Raw genomic sequence first — 16,075 nt, 5'->3', positions numbered from 1 at the left:
ACCACATTCCTCTCAGCACTTGCCAGTTTCTGCAGAGGCAGAGTCATTGTTTCCTCCTGCCCGACAGACAGACACTGTGCCTGTAATTACCTGCTGAGCAGCCACACAGGGACTCTGGAACTGCTCCTTGAGAACGCTGCCCCATCCCATTGTAAAGCTCAAGCTTGCCCACTCTAGTTATTCTAGTCAGCTCGAGGCTTTTGCACAACACGTGTTCTCCCAGTCTCCAGTCAGGGGCTTTTCTGGCGGGCAACATGGCACAATAGAAAAAGCTCGAGACTCAAAACTAAATAAAGGACAAGGCTTAGAACCTAAGCCCCAGTGATGAGGTGAATAATCTCAGCATATGTGACCACCCTGTGCCTTGATATTCTTTTTGTTGTTGTTGTTGTTGTTATTGTTTTGCTTTTTCGAGACAGGGTTTCTCTGTGTAGTTTTGGTGCCTGTCCTGGATCTCGCTCTGTAGACCAGGCTGGCCTCGAACTCACAGAGATCCGCCTGCCTCTGCCTCCCGAGTGCTGAGATTAAAGAGATGGGTATAACAAATCACAGTTTAGCGGATGCTTGCAAAGATTAAATAGAAAAAAAACAAAAACAAAACCACCTACCACATTGCTGAGTACAGGTAAAAACTAACTGCTCACCCACCCTTTAAACACTGGGGCTCAGCACAGCAGGACACCTATTCCAGGCATCTGTTTCTCCTGTTTCCATGGCATGTTCCTTAAAGCCCCCTTCTCTCCACCTCTTTCAGCATCACCTACCTGCCCATCTGATAGGGCTGAAAGCATCCACCCTAAATTACAAAAGCTTTTCAACTTCAGAGTCAGAACTGTGGACAATGCCAACGTGAGAGACAAGTACTACTGCAACGTATCCATCGGTTCTACCTGGTGCCTCATGGTCCTCTTCCCTGTTACCGCCAGACCTGAAATCCTCTGCATTCGATTACACAATTCTCAAAGACAGTAAAATGCAGTCTAAGGACTGAGAGTAAGAACACGGGGACCAGCCTGGATCCTCCTTCCTCTGAGGCCTGTGCAGGTCCCACCGACAACCAGCCATCCTGCTCCTCACAGACAAGACTCCGAACCAGCTCTCCAGGAAGCAAGTGGCCCGTAGTCACTGACGTCATTTAGAAAAAAATAGGACAAGTCTCAAAAACTTTAAGTCAAATCAGGACTCTAAAACTAGACACTACGCAGTGCAAAGAAGAGAGACCACTGGCAGAACAATAAGCATGCAGAGACAGTGGCTAGATATGGTCTAAATGACCATACAATACATGAATTACCTATCAATGTGGAAAAAAAGATCACAGCGAGCACACAGTCATTGGTCTCTGATATGGGACCAACAGCCACAGAGCCCTTTCAGTCTTAGAATGCTGCAGTTTAAAACAATACGTTCACAATAAGACAGATTCAGATGAAACAGTTTACAATGTGTGTAAAATATATGTAGGCCTAAAAGAGACAAAAAAAGAAATATATACAGTTATATAAAAAAATAGATAGCTTTTAAAAATAAAGTCTTTAAAGAGACAGTAAAGGCAATATAAAAAATAAGCCATGTAAAGATGGATATCACACAGAGAATCTGGATTATGTTGTCTTTGATATTCTTAACTGCAGAAAGACATTTGATTGTGAAAGCTGTTGAGTTAAGCCAATATGTATATTTTAAAGGTACCTTGACTTCAAAATTTGGATATAAGGATATGTTGCTTTGGAAAGGAGGCTCTGCTTTTGTTTCCACAGAAAGCCAGAGGCTATGGATTTGTTCCAGATTAAGATACATCAGGTTTGACCAGCCAAGACCCCCTGGAAAGGTCTCCGATGACACCATGGCCCAGATGATCCAACATCCAGAACGGTTTCAAGGCAACTGGCTCAGACAATACACCCTCATGAACTACTCCATAATCATAAATTTTCTTTGTGTCCCCATAAGATAAAGCACCCACATCTAGCAGGAAGTAGTATGAGAAGCTACACCCAAATTTCCAAATATACCAAACTGGCTTTGAAGATGGAATTGACTCACTCCTTCTCTAAACCCAAGTCTACTGAAAAAAAAAAAAAAAAGTTTGAGTCTTGTGTTCCTCTGGTGTGGGACAGAGAAAAACCACTATTTTTATTTAAAGCAGGTTGATTATAAATGTAATCTCTTTCTTAAAAAGAAGGGGGGATGGTTTAGATACAGTGGGATGAAAGAGTAGACTAATGAGCCTGCTGTTGAAGAGTAGAAACTTTTTAAAAAATGTTTTACATTGCTATAGATTTTAGTTTATTAATACAAATTTAAAGTTAATTTTGTTATACTGCATGTATATTTTTACTCTTGTTTAAGGTATTATGTTTATACAACTCATTTAAATTGTAATGGAACAATTAGTCTTCTATGATAGTCAAACTTACAGTCATGTTAAGTTTTCTAGGTATACATAGATATATTTCAGATAGATAGGTACTCTTCAAACACTTCAAAGACCTACAGAATATGGCATTTAAAATGTTTTAAAAAATTTAGACTTTCTGGACAATGAGACATGTCTGCTCCTGGCAGCACCGATTTACTTCAGAGAGGAGGATGGGCATCAAAGACACTCTACATAGACTTTATCTTTTTCTTGGCAAAAACAGCCATTTGGGCAAGAAACTGTTCTTGCCTGGACTGCTTGATCACCTGGACATGCAGGACCCATAGGAAGGTGACCTCTGAACTTTGCTTGGCAAAATAGTCCTTCAGGTTCCTGCTTCACAGAGGAAACTGCCAGACATTCTACAGGACACAGAAAGAAATGACTGAGAGACTCTAGGCCTGTGGGCTGAAGACAGATGTCCCAACTTTACAGAGGAACTTTGGATGACTGTCCAGGCTGCCAGCTGTCTCTCTGTCTACTCTTGCAAGACTCCCGAAAGTTGTTTGTGTCCTTCTCCCATTTCTCAGGTAATATTATATCCTTCTGAGGTCTTTGATGTAGTTGAAGACTAGATAGTTATAATTTCTTTAGTTATGATAAAAGAGAAGTTAGATTTGAAACGTTAGACTCACAAATATAGGATAGACAGGATATCTTCTTTAATTCTGCCAAATACAAATAGACTAGATATTATAAATAGACTAGATATCGTAACTGTAATTCTTGCTTGATAATTGTTTTGTTATATATAATTTTACTATGTGAAAGTTAAAACCTTCCTTTTTGAAAAAAAAAAAAGAAAAGGAGAAGTGCTGTGGATATTGCTCTGTATAAATAAAATGCTGATTGGCCAGTAGCCAGGCAGGACAAGCAGAGAAGAGAATTCTGGGAACAGGAAGGCTGAGTTAGGAGATGCTGCCAGCCGCTGTCATGAATACCAACATGTAAGATACTGGTAAGCCACGAGCCATGTGGCAAGGTATAGATTTATAGAAATGGGTTAATTTAAGATATAGGAACTAGATAACAAGAAGCCTGAGCCATTAGGCCAAACAGTTTAAATAATGTAAGCGTCTGTGTATTTATTTTAGAAGTGGGCTGTGGGACTGCCGGGGCTTGGCGGGAACTGGAGAGAAAGTCTCCAGCTATATTGGTCTGTAGGGAACATGTTCAAATCGTATGCTCTTATTAATTCAAGTTCAAACAGAAAATCCCTTACACCTAAATTACTGGGAAACTCCTAAAATTATCTCAAAATGAACTGCAGCTGAGCATTACTATATGCACTGTACACCATTTGGGGATGGTTACAGATCTCATAAGGTTCAAGGTCACTTTTTTTTATTGCACCTATTAACTACTCCATGCTTCTGATGGCAACCCAACAGGAACAACACGACCACTGTGCATCACCTGGCACTGTGTGGGATGACTCTCACAGCAGCAGTTTGATCCATCGCAAACCCTTCTCAACCCACATTTACAAATGAATGGTTCAGGTTACTCAGCTACAGTAATTTGCTTTCTATTGCTGTGATAAAACTCCAACCCAAAGCAACTTGGGAAGAGAGGGGTTAGGTCTCATCTCTTACCTTACAACTTCCGGGTCACAATTTTTCACTGAGGGAAGACAGGGCAGGAACTCAAGACAGGAACTGAAGCAGAAACTCTAAGGAATGCTGCTTTCCTAGCTTGTTTCCTTGGACTTGCTCAACTTTTACACGGGTCAGGACAGTGTGCATGAATGGGCTGGCCCCTCCTACTTCAATTAGCTATTTAGAAAATGCTCCACAGGCCAATCCATTCAAAATGGAGGTTCCCTCTTCCCAGGTGACTCTAATTTGTGTGGAGTTGACAAAAATTAACCAGCATACTTGTCCTTCATGAGTGGCACCCAAGATTCTGACAGCCATTGCTTTAACCATGTTGTGTACAGCCTGCCAATGACAGACTTCCCATGGATAAATACAAGTACATGAGTGTAGGGATCGAACACAAACCCAATCTAATATTAAGTAAGCTGACATATACTCAACACAAATGCTTATTTCTTTTTTTATACATTAAGTATTAGGAAAGTGTAGAGCTGGGAGGTTAGCTCAGCTGGTCAAGTGCAAACCTGAGAGCTGGGATTCTGTCCCCAGAACCCATCTGAAAAATCTGAGTGGCAGTGCATATTTGGCCCTAGTATGGCAGAGAAAGGTGGCTTCTGGGACTGGCCAATCTGCCTAGACTGCTCAGGAAGATCCAGACAGTGAGGGACCCTGGCACAGAAAACAAAAATAAAATGGAGAATGATGGTTCTGGGTGTGAGGGGCACCCAAAGCAGCTTGACCACACAGTTGCCATGACAGGCTTAGAGGCCCAAACACAGCTAACATGACAGGCTTGCTGGCACCCAACACCCCATCCAGGAAAAATCATAAGCTGACACCACCCAGGGATTCACCCAGAGATGGGCCAGCATCTAAAGGGAAGAACCTGACATCTCAAACATTCCAACCATCAGGTAAGATTAGATAAGATCGCCATATGTCCTGGAACTTAGCAAACAACTATTTCCCTTTTACAGATATCCCTAGACAAATGTCAGCCAATCAGGGTCCTGAACCCTGGAAATCCCCTCACCCCAACCTCTGCTATGATAAAAACCCCACCCCGCCTGGGCTCGGGGCTCTCTGCTCTCACCGTTCTGTTGGATAGACAGAGACCAAGCTTGTCCTTGAATAAAGGCTCTTTGCTTTTACATATGGGATTCAGTCTCCATGGCGGTCTTTTGGGGGTCTCCACGATCTGGGCATAACACTAGGGAATGACCTAAGGTTGATTTCCAGCCTCCATATGCACAGGCAAACATATGTGCACCCCCATGATCACTGCGACTCATATTCATATTCATATATTCTCATTCCCCCCCCCCCCCCCCCCCGGTAACTCAAACTCCTATCAGTCAGGGTTCCAGGCTCATGGAGGAGCCAATTCTCACCCAAAGGAACACAACAACCATTAAAGCCAAGCAGCAGTGGCGGCGGGCTGCTGAGCTGCAGGCCACAGGGGAATGCCATGACTTAAGCAGCCCGCATCCCACCCCTGTGTTGGGCTGTGTCAGCTATGCTGACTGCTGCTGTTTTCTTTGCTTTGTTTTCAGTTTCAGGCTGGAATGCAGCAACAGCTGCTGCCTTACCTATGACATTTACCAAACACCACTGATCTGACCTGCCAAGCAGGTTAACTTAACTGGGTCTTGTCTTTCATTCCTCAACCCTCCACTATGAATTGACCAGATCCAAGAGTTGTAAAAAGCCGCTTCCCAGCCTTGACCACCACTCAGCGGGAAGAAGAAAACACACCCTTGCGTCATCAGGACTGGCTGCTTCTGTCACAGCCAACACTGTGCTGCTGTTCTGGGAGATCCAAAGAGGTGCTGGCCCGGGGCCACCAAGGTCCACAACAATGTGGACACACCCTGATGCACACCTCGGTCAGTTCCAGGAAACCCCTCCTTATATTCTGTCAGGCACTGAGCCAGTCCTGAAAAGTCAGAATCCCTCAGGAATAAGCTGTCAGTGGGGACAGAGGGACCAAAGAAACCTTCGGGTGGGGTGGGAGTGGTACACCGGCCGAGGTGCCTCTGTAGGTAGATGGGCCGGTAATTCAGCTTTCCATTGCACTGCGAAGTTGTCATGAGTCCAGAAAGGAAACACTCAAGTAAGTGCTTTTCCGAGTCTGATTTCTGTTTTAGAGTTTAGGGGGAGAAAAGCAACCTAATACACAAGAGATAACACTTCCAGCCCTTCAGAGTATGACAGCCAGTTCCTAGGGCAGCAGCAGATGCCGGAGGGAGAGCGCAGATAAGCCTATTACGGGAGGAGACAGAAGGAAGCTGCAGGGACGCAGATTACTCAGCAGCTAGCTAGCTTAGGCTGCTGCCGGTCTCTTCTCCTCCTTCCCACCCCACCTCTCCAAACACCGGTCATCCCTGAAACTTAGGCCATGGCACATGTGGATCACTGTCCCAAACCCACTGGCCATAAAGCTCAATGGCAAGTTTCTTTTTCTTTTGTTTGTTGTTTTTTTGAGACACAGTTTCTCTGTTTAATAGCCCTGGCTGTCCTAGAACTCTCTTTGCAGACCAGGCTGACCTGGAACTCATAGAGACCGGCCTGCCTCTGTCTCCTGAGTACAAAAAAAAAAAAAATACATTTTTTGCTTAGAGGCTTGGAGGCTTTAAGTTCAACTTCAGGCTGTTCCAACAGTTCAGTGTCCTGTAATGAGGTCCACTTACCTCTGACACAACATGGCAGAAGAGAGAGTATTCGTATGGCAAAAATAGGAAGTCACAGCTCATGAACAGAGGTCCCAGGACAACTACCCTCATCCCTTCCTAGGGCAGTCCCCCAAAATGACCACTTAAGCCCTCCCCCACTAAGCCCCATCACCTCTGGCAGTCTTTGGGAGACCAATCTCCTCCCAAACCATGGCCATTCACAGAAAGCAGATTTTCACTAAATTTCTAATTTGGGAAGTTAAAGTCCTCTTCAGCATAACAGATAAGCAATATAAGATTAATCCAAGAAATGTACTGAAAACAGAACGTGATTTAAATCAAAATGTTAAGTGTTCTCTGCAGCTACAGCAACCCTAATCCCGGGAAATCAGTTCTCACTAAAGGACTGCCAAGGCCCAGGAGGGTCCCTTTACAGCTCAGAGACACAAACTGGATGTTTGGTTGTTGCTTTTTCCAGTGTTCCAAAGATCATTTTAAAATTGGAAAGAGTAGTTAATTGAAAGACAAGTAAGTGGACTTTTTATCACGTCTTTCTATTAGAAAGGAGGGTAAAGGAGGGTCTGGGGGTAGAAAAGCTGCTACAGAATTTGATAAATTAAAACAAAGGCCAAACACAAACGGACAGGGTACACTGGAGAGTGAGTGCAAGCTGGGACATAGTTCTTGTTCCCAAACCTACAATGTTTGTGTATGTGTGTGGTCAGATAGTCATTTGTTTTCTATTTTTAAATACTTTATTACTTGCCAATTTTATCATGTATATAACACATCTGATCATAGGCACCCTCCATGACCTCACTTATCCCCCCTCACTCTTGCGAACCCCTTCTTCCCAATGGGTTCTCTTCCTGCTTTCGTGAATGTATATGTGTGTGAGTGTGTGATGCATGTGTGGTGTGTGTGTGTGTGAGAGAGAGTGTATGGTATGTGTGTGTATGAGTATAAGTCTGTGTGTGGTGTGTGTATGTGTGAAGTATGTGTGGTGTGTGTGTGAAGTATGTGTGTGGTGTGGGTGAGTGTGTGTATGTGTGTATATGAGTGTGTGTGGTGTGTGTACGTGTGTGTGTGGTGTATGTGTGAGGATGCGTGTGGTGTGTGTGTGTATGAATGTGTGTAGTGTGTGTTAATATGTGTGTGGTGTGTGTGCGTGCGTGCGTGCGTGCGTTTGTGTGTGCGTGTGCGCGCGCGTGTGTGTGTGTGTGTGTGTGTGTGTGTGTGTGTGTGTGTGTGTGTGTGTGTTCCACTGGGTGTAATAAGGGTTTCTTGAATGAGCAGGTGGGAGATTGTTTCTCGAAGCATGAGCCTCTAAGCTGCAGCTTCACCACTGAGGAAAACGACTCCCTCTCCTCTAATAGTGGGCTGCTGAGTTTTTAGAAACTGACTTGGCAGGTGGATAATTTCTTGATCTCATTTTTAAAACCTACATTTCTGTATATGTAATTATCAGTAAATCGGGCCAATTTTTAATTTTAAGCAGAAAAACCTCTTGATAAATATAGACTTTCTATTCTGCTATGTTGTTCTAATCCAAGAAAAGTATAATTCGTTTCAAAACTTTTCATAAACTAAACATCAAAAAACCTAAATAGGAGAGCACTGTGCTGGAGAAATTACTCAGTGGGCAAAATGTTTCTTGTGTGCATAAGCATCTCCAGTTTAAAACGAACCAAAAAGGCCAGGCGTGTCAACCTCTGCCTGTAATCCTAGTGCAGGGAGAGACAAAAGGAGACAGGAGGGTCTCTGGCCCTCCCTGGTCAGGCTAGCCAATCAGTGAGCTCCAAGTTCAGGAAGAGAGCCTCTCCCCAAAAGTAAGGTGGAGAGTGATAACAACTGACACTCACATCAAGCTGAGGCCTCCACATGCAAGCACATGTACACACACACACACACACACACACACACACACACACACACACCACATACACATGAAGAAATCCCATTTACTTAGGAGCTCACCTCACTTCCCAATGGACTTTGCAGTTTTTTTCAAAATAGTGGCTCTCTTTTTCTGTGTTTTATTTTTAAAAATTGAAAAACAAAACAGAAGTCTTACACTCTGCCTGGGGTGTGGAGACCACCCTGAACTTCATATCACAAAGACTTGTCAAGATGTAGCTTGGTTTCAAAGATGGTTTGAAATGCTGACTCAAAATATCTAAACACAAATGGATTTTTTTTTTAAAAAAGTCCCTAAATTAACAAAGGAAAATTCCATGCTAGTGATTATATTCATATTGACAAATTTAAATGTTTTTTTCTTAGAAAGGAATGTTAAAATTGGGAAATATTAAAATGTACTGGAAAAACTGAGGCCAGAACTTCCCCTTCCATGGTAATAAAGAAAATAAATAAAATTTTTAAAAAGTTTTGCCCTTCCTAGCAGCAAACCTCACACACGGACTACATTCCCATACAATTTGCTATCTAGCTGCTAACTTCAAAGTGAAAGAAACCTGCCCAGAATCTTTCCAGCTAAAGAGAAAATTCTATCCATCTGCGTAGTTCACCCCTCAGACTGGACATGGCTCTATATTGTATTACATGCATCTCAAAGACAGCGAAGTACCAACTCTGGGTACTGGTGAATGCCACTTCACTTAGAAGCAGGATCTTTGCAGATGCTCCTTAGGATGAGGTCATTAGAGTAAGCCCTACTATAACATACGTAGTTAAACACACACACACACACACACACACACACACGCACGCACGCACGCACATGCAAAACCGGGTGTGTGTGTGTGTGTGTGTGTGTGTGTGTGTGTGTGTGGCATTTTGAACACCAAAGACAGACACGGACACGCACATAGGGAGAAAGCCACATAAACACAAAGGCTATCGGGGCAATGTATCTACAAGCCCAATCTGCCTACGGTTGCCAGCAGATCCCAGGAGCAGACTCTCCCTCACAGTCCTCAGAAGGCTAACTAACACTTGGCTCTCCAACCTCCAGCAGCAAGAAGAGTAAGACCTATTTCTGATATTTAAGTCCCATGGCCCTAGGAAAGGAACGAACAGTCTCTACTTACCTCCATTCCTTGGGCCCTCGAGTTATTCCTGCCTCTGTCCATCACTCCTTGCACAACCCCATCCTGAAGCCTGCTTCCCGCTCCTCCCCCAGTGCCCTCCAGCGGGGAACCACTGACCCGTAGGGCAGCTCTTTGTGCAGACAAACCGACAAACTGCAGGATGTCAGCATCTCCGATACACACACACACACACACACACACACACACACACACACACCCTCGGGGTACAATGTACCTGAGGACAGAGACCACAGGGGAGGATTTCCGCTCTGGAAGCTTAGCCAGCTGTCAACCAGAGCTTGACTCCAGGTCAGGGCACCAACTAAACATGATCTGGTTTGAGTCAGTTCTCTTCAGCCTTTTTCATCTGCGACGCGGCAGTCACTATCCCACCAGAGGACAGTGAAGATAAGCAAAGGTCTGCTCGCTCAGAGTCGAGCAACTGAGCACAGAACCCTGGTCCCGCCTATGATCACCTCCTGACTTGGCTGCTTTTGACCTCTTTTCTAAGGCTTGCTTACAGAAGAGCTTCACTGAATACACCCCACAGGGAAACAACAGCTTGGACTGGCAATTGCATGCTTCAAATAATAGCCAGTCATGCACAGCAGCAAGGACACACTGCACAGCTGTGACTCTGGGCAGTGCCTGTCTGTCCTCCCCCTTCACACCCACCCTCACGTTAATACAGCGTGCAGGCCACAGCTGCGAGCTCCCCACTTCCCAGCTTTCCTTCCAATGACTGCATCTGCTTTGTTCCCAGACGGTGACTGTCCAGCATCCAGAGAGGTGTGACGTACCGCCACCGCCATCTAGCCCGTTCCCCTCTGAGTCATGAAAGCTTTCCTCAAGCCACTGTGACGAGGCTTTCTCTGTCCCTCCAGCCAGATCCCAAAGAACAACACGGAGACTTCTTATTCATCATGAAAGCTCGGCGTTAGCTTAGGCTTGTTTCTCGCTATCTCTTATAACTTAAATTAGCTCATTTACATTCATCTACATCCTGCCGCGTGGCTCGTGGCATTTGCCTCTCCTCCTGCATGTCCTGCTGCCTCTGCATCTGGCTAGTGACTCCCCCTTTCTCCTTTCCAGAGCTCTCTCTGTCTGGAAGTCCTGCCTATATCTCCTGCCTAGCTACTGGCCGTTTAGTTGTTTTTTTTTATTAAACCAATCACAGTAACATATTTTTCCATAATGGAATCAAATATCACAGTGTGCACGCCAAGTCTCCAAGCTTGATGAAGACAGCCGTGATTAGGGCCACATCTGCTTTCCTGACCATCCCAGTATGTAGCACCTAACACCAACTAACTTGGTACTAGGGTAAGAGTGTTTGCTGCACAAGCATGTGGACCAAGGTTTGAATTTCAATGCCTACCTAAAGAGCCAGGGGAAGCCTCGCACACACCTGCAACCCCAGTGCTGTGAGCAGCAGAGACAGGAGGGTTGCTGGTCATCAGCCTAACTCCAAGGTCAATGAAAGACCCCATCCTGAAAAAATCAGGTGGAGAATGACAGAGCAGGGCACCTGATGTCCTCCTCTGACCTCTGCAGGCCAACACACACACACACACACACACACACACACACACACACACACACACACACACACACACGGGAGAGAGAGAGCCTGGTACTTAGTTTTCAACGTTTAAAATAAGCACATGCATCAATCAATCAGTGCAGAATCTGGCTTCCAGTTACATCTCACTGTGTCCTGACTACATAAATGACGTTAGGTGGAATCACTTCACCTCTATGCCCAAGTTTCCTTCTGTGTGAAACTGTGTGGTTGGATTTCACTTATATACATTTAGGTTCCCCTCCGACTCTCAACTGAGCCACAGAGCTTTACTGAATGGTAACAGATATCCATGCCAAAGCACATCTCTCACCTCAATGAAGACTTTATTCGCTTTTTGATACATTTCAGTCCAAGGCAAGCAGGAAGGGATTCTTCAAAAATCTCAGACCTGTTGTCCACCCTTGAAGGATGGTACCCTGCTAACTGAAGGACAAAAGGCTCCGAGCAGCAGACAAGCTGTAGATAACTGAAAACATTTCCAAGACTGCAGAGCTCTGTGGAGTCTGAATTCGCAGGGCTCCCTTGGGGACTTGAAGAGTCCACCTTGTCATCCAAAGAGGTCCACAGGGGCATCTGCTGCTCACCCCTCCTCCCCAAGCACCTCCACATCCAGCCTAAAAAAAAAAAAAATGGGCTCAGGAACACTCTCCCTGCTGGCTGCCTCCACATGCATATTTTATGATTCTAGCATATCCCCTCAGTATCTTCCATCCGGCAAGGCGTCCCTCTGCAGCCTGTAGTATTTCTGCCTGGTAAGTGTTCCCATAGGAGGCATGTCCTTGAGCTGCAGGCTATTACCGAAGGTTTTGCCTTTCCTAGCAGACGTCCTCACCTGGTGTGTGCACTCCTCAAGAACAGAGACCACACCCTCTATTCTCCTAGGCTTCTCTGCAAGACCAAGGACAGAGCTGGGCAGGGTGCAGGCAGACCAAAGCAAATTCTGTTAAATACATCCATGAAAAATTAAAGTCACATTAACATATTTCCTGGACAAAGGTTACCAAGGCCTCCGCTTGTCAGGTACACATGCATAATAAATTAAAATTTAAAATGACCTTCAATGGCTCTATTTTCTTCAAGCTGAAAGAATGTCCTCACTATAACAGTAACATGGATGGTACAATGCGGTGTAATTTTTATTTGCTAGTAACAGCAGGCTTCACCTGGAGCTTGGGAAGACGAACAGGCATTCACCCCTTCACGTCAGTCACCCCCACTGCTGAAGCTCCAATGCTCAAGGGAACCAGGAGATAGGAGGATTTTTTTTCTAAACAGTCTGCTTAAATGTGCTGCCAACTGGACTGACATCGCTAGGTCTAATTCTGGTCACATTCCTTCCTTGTAGTTTAAGACACTTCGGCTAAAACCAAACTGACTTGGGAATAACACTGTTTGTTCATCCATAGACTTGCCGGTCGCAGATGGGCACAGAATAAAACAGTGCCAACAATCAACCCAACCCTGCTAGAAGGAAAACACAGCATTCCCACAAAAACCTTAATTCAGCTTAATGGTGTAAGTACCACTAGCCTCCCCAACCAAGAATTCACTACACACCTTCATTATGGCTAAGAAATCAATCTTCTTGCAGAGAAGCATAAACTTTCTATAACTTAAAATACCAATATTAAAGAAAAATTGTACATGAAGCAGGAGATAATATGACAAAATGAGACTCACGGTGAGTGTTTCTAAGATCTGAAAAGAGCAAACAGCAGACTGAAATGCATAATTAGTGTTTACAGGCTGTGTCTATGTGGTGACTGAATGTAACCTCCCAGTCCAATGAAACCACATCAGACCAGGGCGATCTGAGACGCAGTGAAAAACCAAAACGGAAAAACTCCACTTTGAAGTTAACCAGTATACTGTTCAAATGAAATAAGCTGTTATGAGCATTTACTCAATGGACAGAATCAAAGCATTTTTAAAGTGCAGCACCACTGTGAGCCTCAGCATCCTTCATGGTACCGGAGAGGAACTCGGGCAGAGCTGGGGCAGAGCTGGGGCAGAGCTGGGGCACCGCTGGCCCTCACTACACCAGTCAGGGCACTAAAACTCCTTTCCTCAATCTTGTTTCATGTACAAAACATTACATCTAAAACGCGGGTCACAGAGTAGGATATATATATATACATATATATATGTGTATATATATATATATATATAATTGATGAAACCAGGATACAGGAATCAGAGCCAGTCTGGATACAGGATGTCTAAGGCAGGTGACTTTCACAACACAACCGCAGATCAACACTATACCCCTTCCACAATCAACACAGTGCTTTTGAAATAATTACTGAAGCAGGTAGGTTCATGGTAAGGCCAGAAGCTCTACAGTAAGGAACACATTTAAATAAATCTATCTGGGAAGTAGTACAGGTTTCATGAGGCTCAGCTTTAACCGGGGGGGAAAAAAAAATTTGTAAAAGTCACCTATGACTAAGCAATGGCAAAAAAAAAAAAAAAAAAAAAAAAAAAAAAAAAAAAAAAAAGGAAATGTGGGGAGTTTGAGAACCACAACATGCCTACACAGGTTAGCTAGAATTTTTCCATTATTGTGTCTAGTGGAAATCGGGGGTCCTCGAAGCTTTAAAAAAAAAAGGTGGGGGTGTTTTAAATTAAAAGTTTCAGTGGTTTACAAGGATTTTTCAAGCACCCCACCCATGTATATTCTAGGACAATCAATCTGCCTACTGGGAAGGCAACCAGCCAGACTAAACTTTAAACAATCATTCTCTCACTCTCTTCTCTATCTGATTAAATACCCCACACAGCAGGCTTTTAGAGCTGTGGTCTAACTCTTAAAGAAATCAAGTCTCAATAATCACATAGAACACGGACACTGCGTGCATCTCAGTCAGTGGACTGTCTAGCATATGTGTGCATTTTTCTTTAAAGTGTAACATCTCTAGCTATTTAATTTCCTAAAGAAAAAAAAAAAAAAACTTCCTAAAAGAATTCAACACTCTACAAACAGAATAGCTAAAAAACATTCATAGATTCCTAAAATGAAATTTACCACAGCACCGAGGGGTCAGGGAAAGGACACACAGGTTTACTTAAAAAAGGGCACACAGGTTTACTTAAAAATATAAAAGTGTTTGTAGCATCTTAGGCTAATAAGCGACAATAAAAACAAATAAGACCGAACTAACAGGACAGGTGTGGTTTACTGTTCCCTCTGCTCAGGTGTAGAACTAAAGAAACGGACTCGGACTTGCTGGGGACCAGAGGGTGGAGAGCAATTCCTTTAAACGTGTTTCCTTCAGACGCCAGGTCAGCAAAATCAAAGTAGTCTAAACTCCCATAAAACCCCTAAGCCGGCAGAGTGTCCCAAGTTGGGAACCTATAAACTCGGGAAAGGAGCCCCTGGAGCCGACAGCTGCGGCAGGGGACTGACTCCCCTGGCTAACCGCCGGCGCAGGGAGTGCGACCCCTGCGCGCGCGTCCACCCGGTCCGCGCCTGGCGGTCACCTGCCCGCGCGTCTCCCACGGACGCACGCGCCGCGCGCCTGCCGCGATCCCGCCCCGCTCACCGCCACGAAGCCCGAGGACGAGGCGACGAACACGCGGACCACCATCCTCCCGCGGACGCGGACGCAGAAGCTGAGCGCGGCTGAGGATGCTGCCGACCCCGCGGCCGTCGGAGAGGTCCGCGCCGACACGTCGAGCTCCCGCCGCTCCGCGGATGAAAGCCCAGCGCCTCCGCCGCGGGCTGAGCCGGTGGCGGGGTGGGGCCCGGCGGCCGCGGGGCCTGATGGGAGTTGTAGTTTCCGTGGCGCCCAGCGTGACCAGGCACTGGGCTCCCGCCAGCCCGCACCTGCTTCTTGTGAATTAATCGTGCACGCAGGTGGCTTAGGAGGGACCCAGAGGCCCGAGAAACTAGATGGTGGGAAGTCAGAGTACAAGGGAAAAAGCAAACTAGACAAAGGGCTGGGTTCAGAGTCCACATTTGGGCTTTGCATGCGACGGAGACGGGTGGAGCATCCTCAGCCAGAAACGACCTCAGAGCTGCTGAGACCCAATGTTTGAAAGCCGGCTTGCCCTAGAGACCTGGCCTGGCTCAGGGTTTTGACTGGTGCTGGCAGTAGGTTTGAGCTGGTTTTTGTTTTGTGTCCTACGGTCCTGGAAACTGTGGAAACATTTTTTTCCCCTCATAAAAGTGGTTTTATTGCGTAGCCCAGGCTAGCCCGGAAGTCACTACCCTCCTTCTTCAGCCTTCCTAGTACTGGGATTACAAGCAAGCATCACCAAACTCAGTTTGCAAAGGGTTCTGTGAGGTAAATGAAAGAGGCTTTCATCTTTATTCTAAAGACACTGAAAATTGGAAACCCAGATGAGAACATGGCCGGTATTTTATTTTCTTAGCAAAACTGTAATTGTAGTAGAAAAAAAATAAGTGCCGAGAGAAATGAAAATCCCCCTATCGACACTGGGAATCAGAAGCCACCCACCCCACCCCCTACCTAGCACAATGGCTTTGCCTCTGTGCACCTACTGATATTTACAGTTGAGCCAGATCTGCGCCTTTTTCAAAATCACTGTGCATTCCAGCGGTATCCCAGGAGGATACCATTAAAGAGAAAGCTTTCATGTGGTGGCTAATAGGTTACGAATAGTTCTTCAGCAGGTTATTTTTACTTGGCTAATGCCCAAGCCGCTCAGTTCTGTGGAAGCGAACCAGTTTTCCTCACAGTACTGTATTTACTTTCTTCCTTTTAGCAAGGGACTTTAGCAGAGTT

The 16,075-nt window shown here is 45.1% G+C and overlaps 1 protein-coding gene across 1 annotated transcript in view; it reads right to left on the bottom strand.

Annotated features, from left to right (window-relative positions):
• Positions 1-15,389, bottom strand: part of Sh3bgrl2 (SH3 domain binding glutamate rich protein like 2) — a 59,816-nt gene extending 44,427 nt beyond the window's left edge. Inside the window, exon 1 of the mRNA XM_028875483.2 lies at positions 14,870-15,389. Within this exon, the coding sequence (XP_028731316.1) occupies positions 14,870-15,298 (429 nt within the window). The 5' untranslated portion in view covers positions 15,299-15,389. The remainder of the gene's footprint in view (positions 1-14,869) is intronic.
• Between the last annotated feature and the right edge of the window lie 686 nt (positions 15,390-16,075).

The sequence above is a fragment of the Peromyscus leucopus genome, chromosome 7, assembly GCF_004664715.2.
Source record: "Peromyscus leucopus breed LL Stock chromosome 7, UCI_PerLeu_2.1, whole genome shotgun sequence".
Classification (NCBI taxonomy): Eukaryota; Metazoa; Chordata; class Mammalia; order Rodentia; family Cricetidae; genus Peromyscus; species Peromyscus leucopus.
This window is presented reverse-complemented; position numbering and strand designations above follow the sequence as displayed.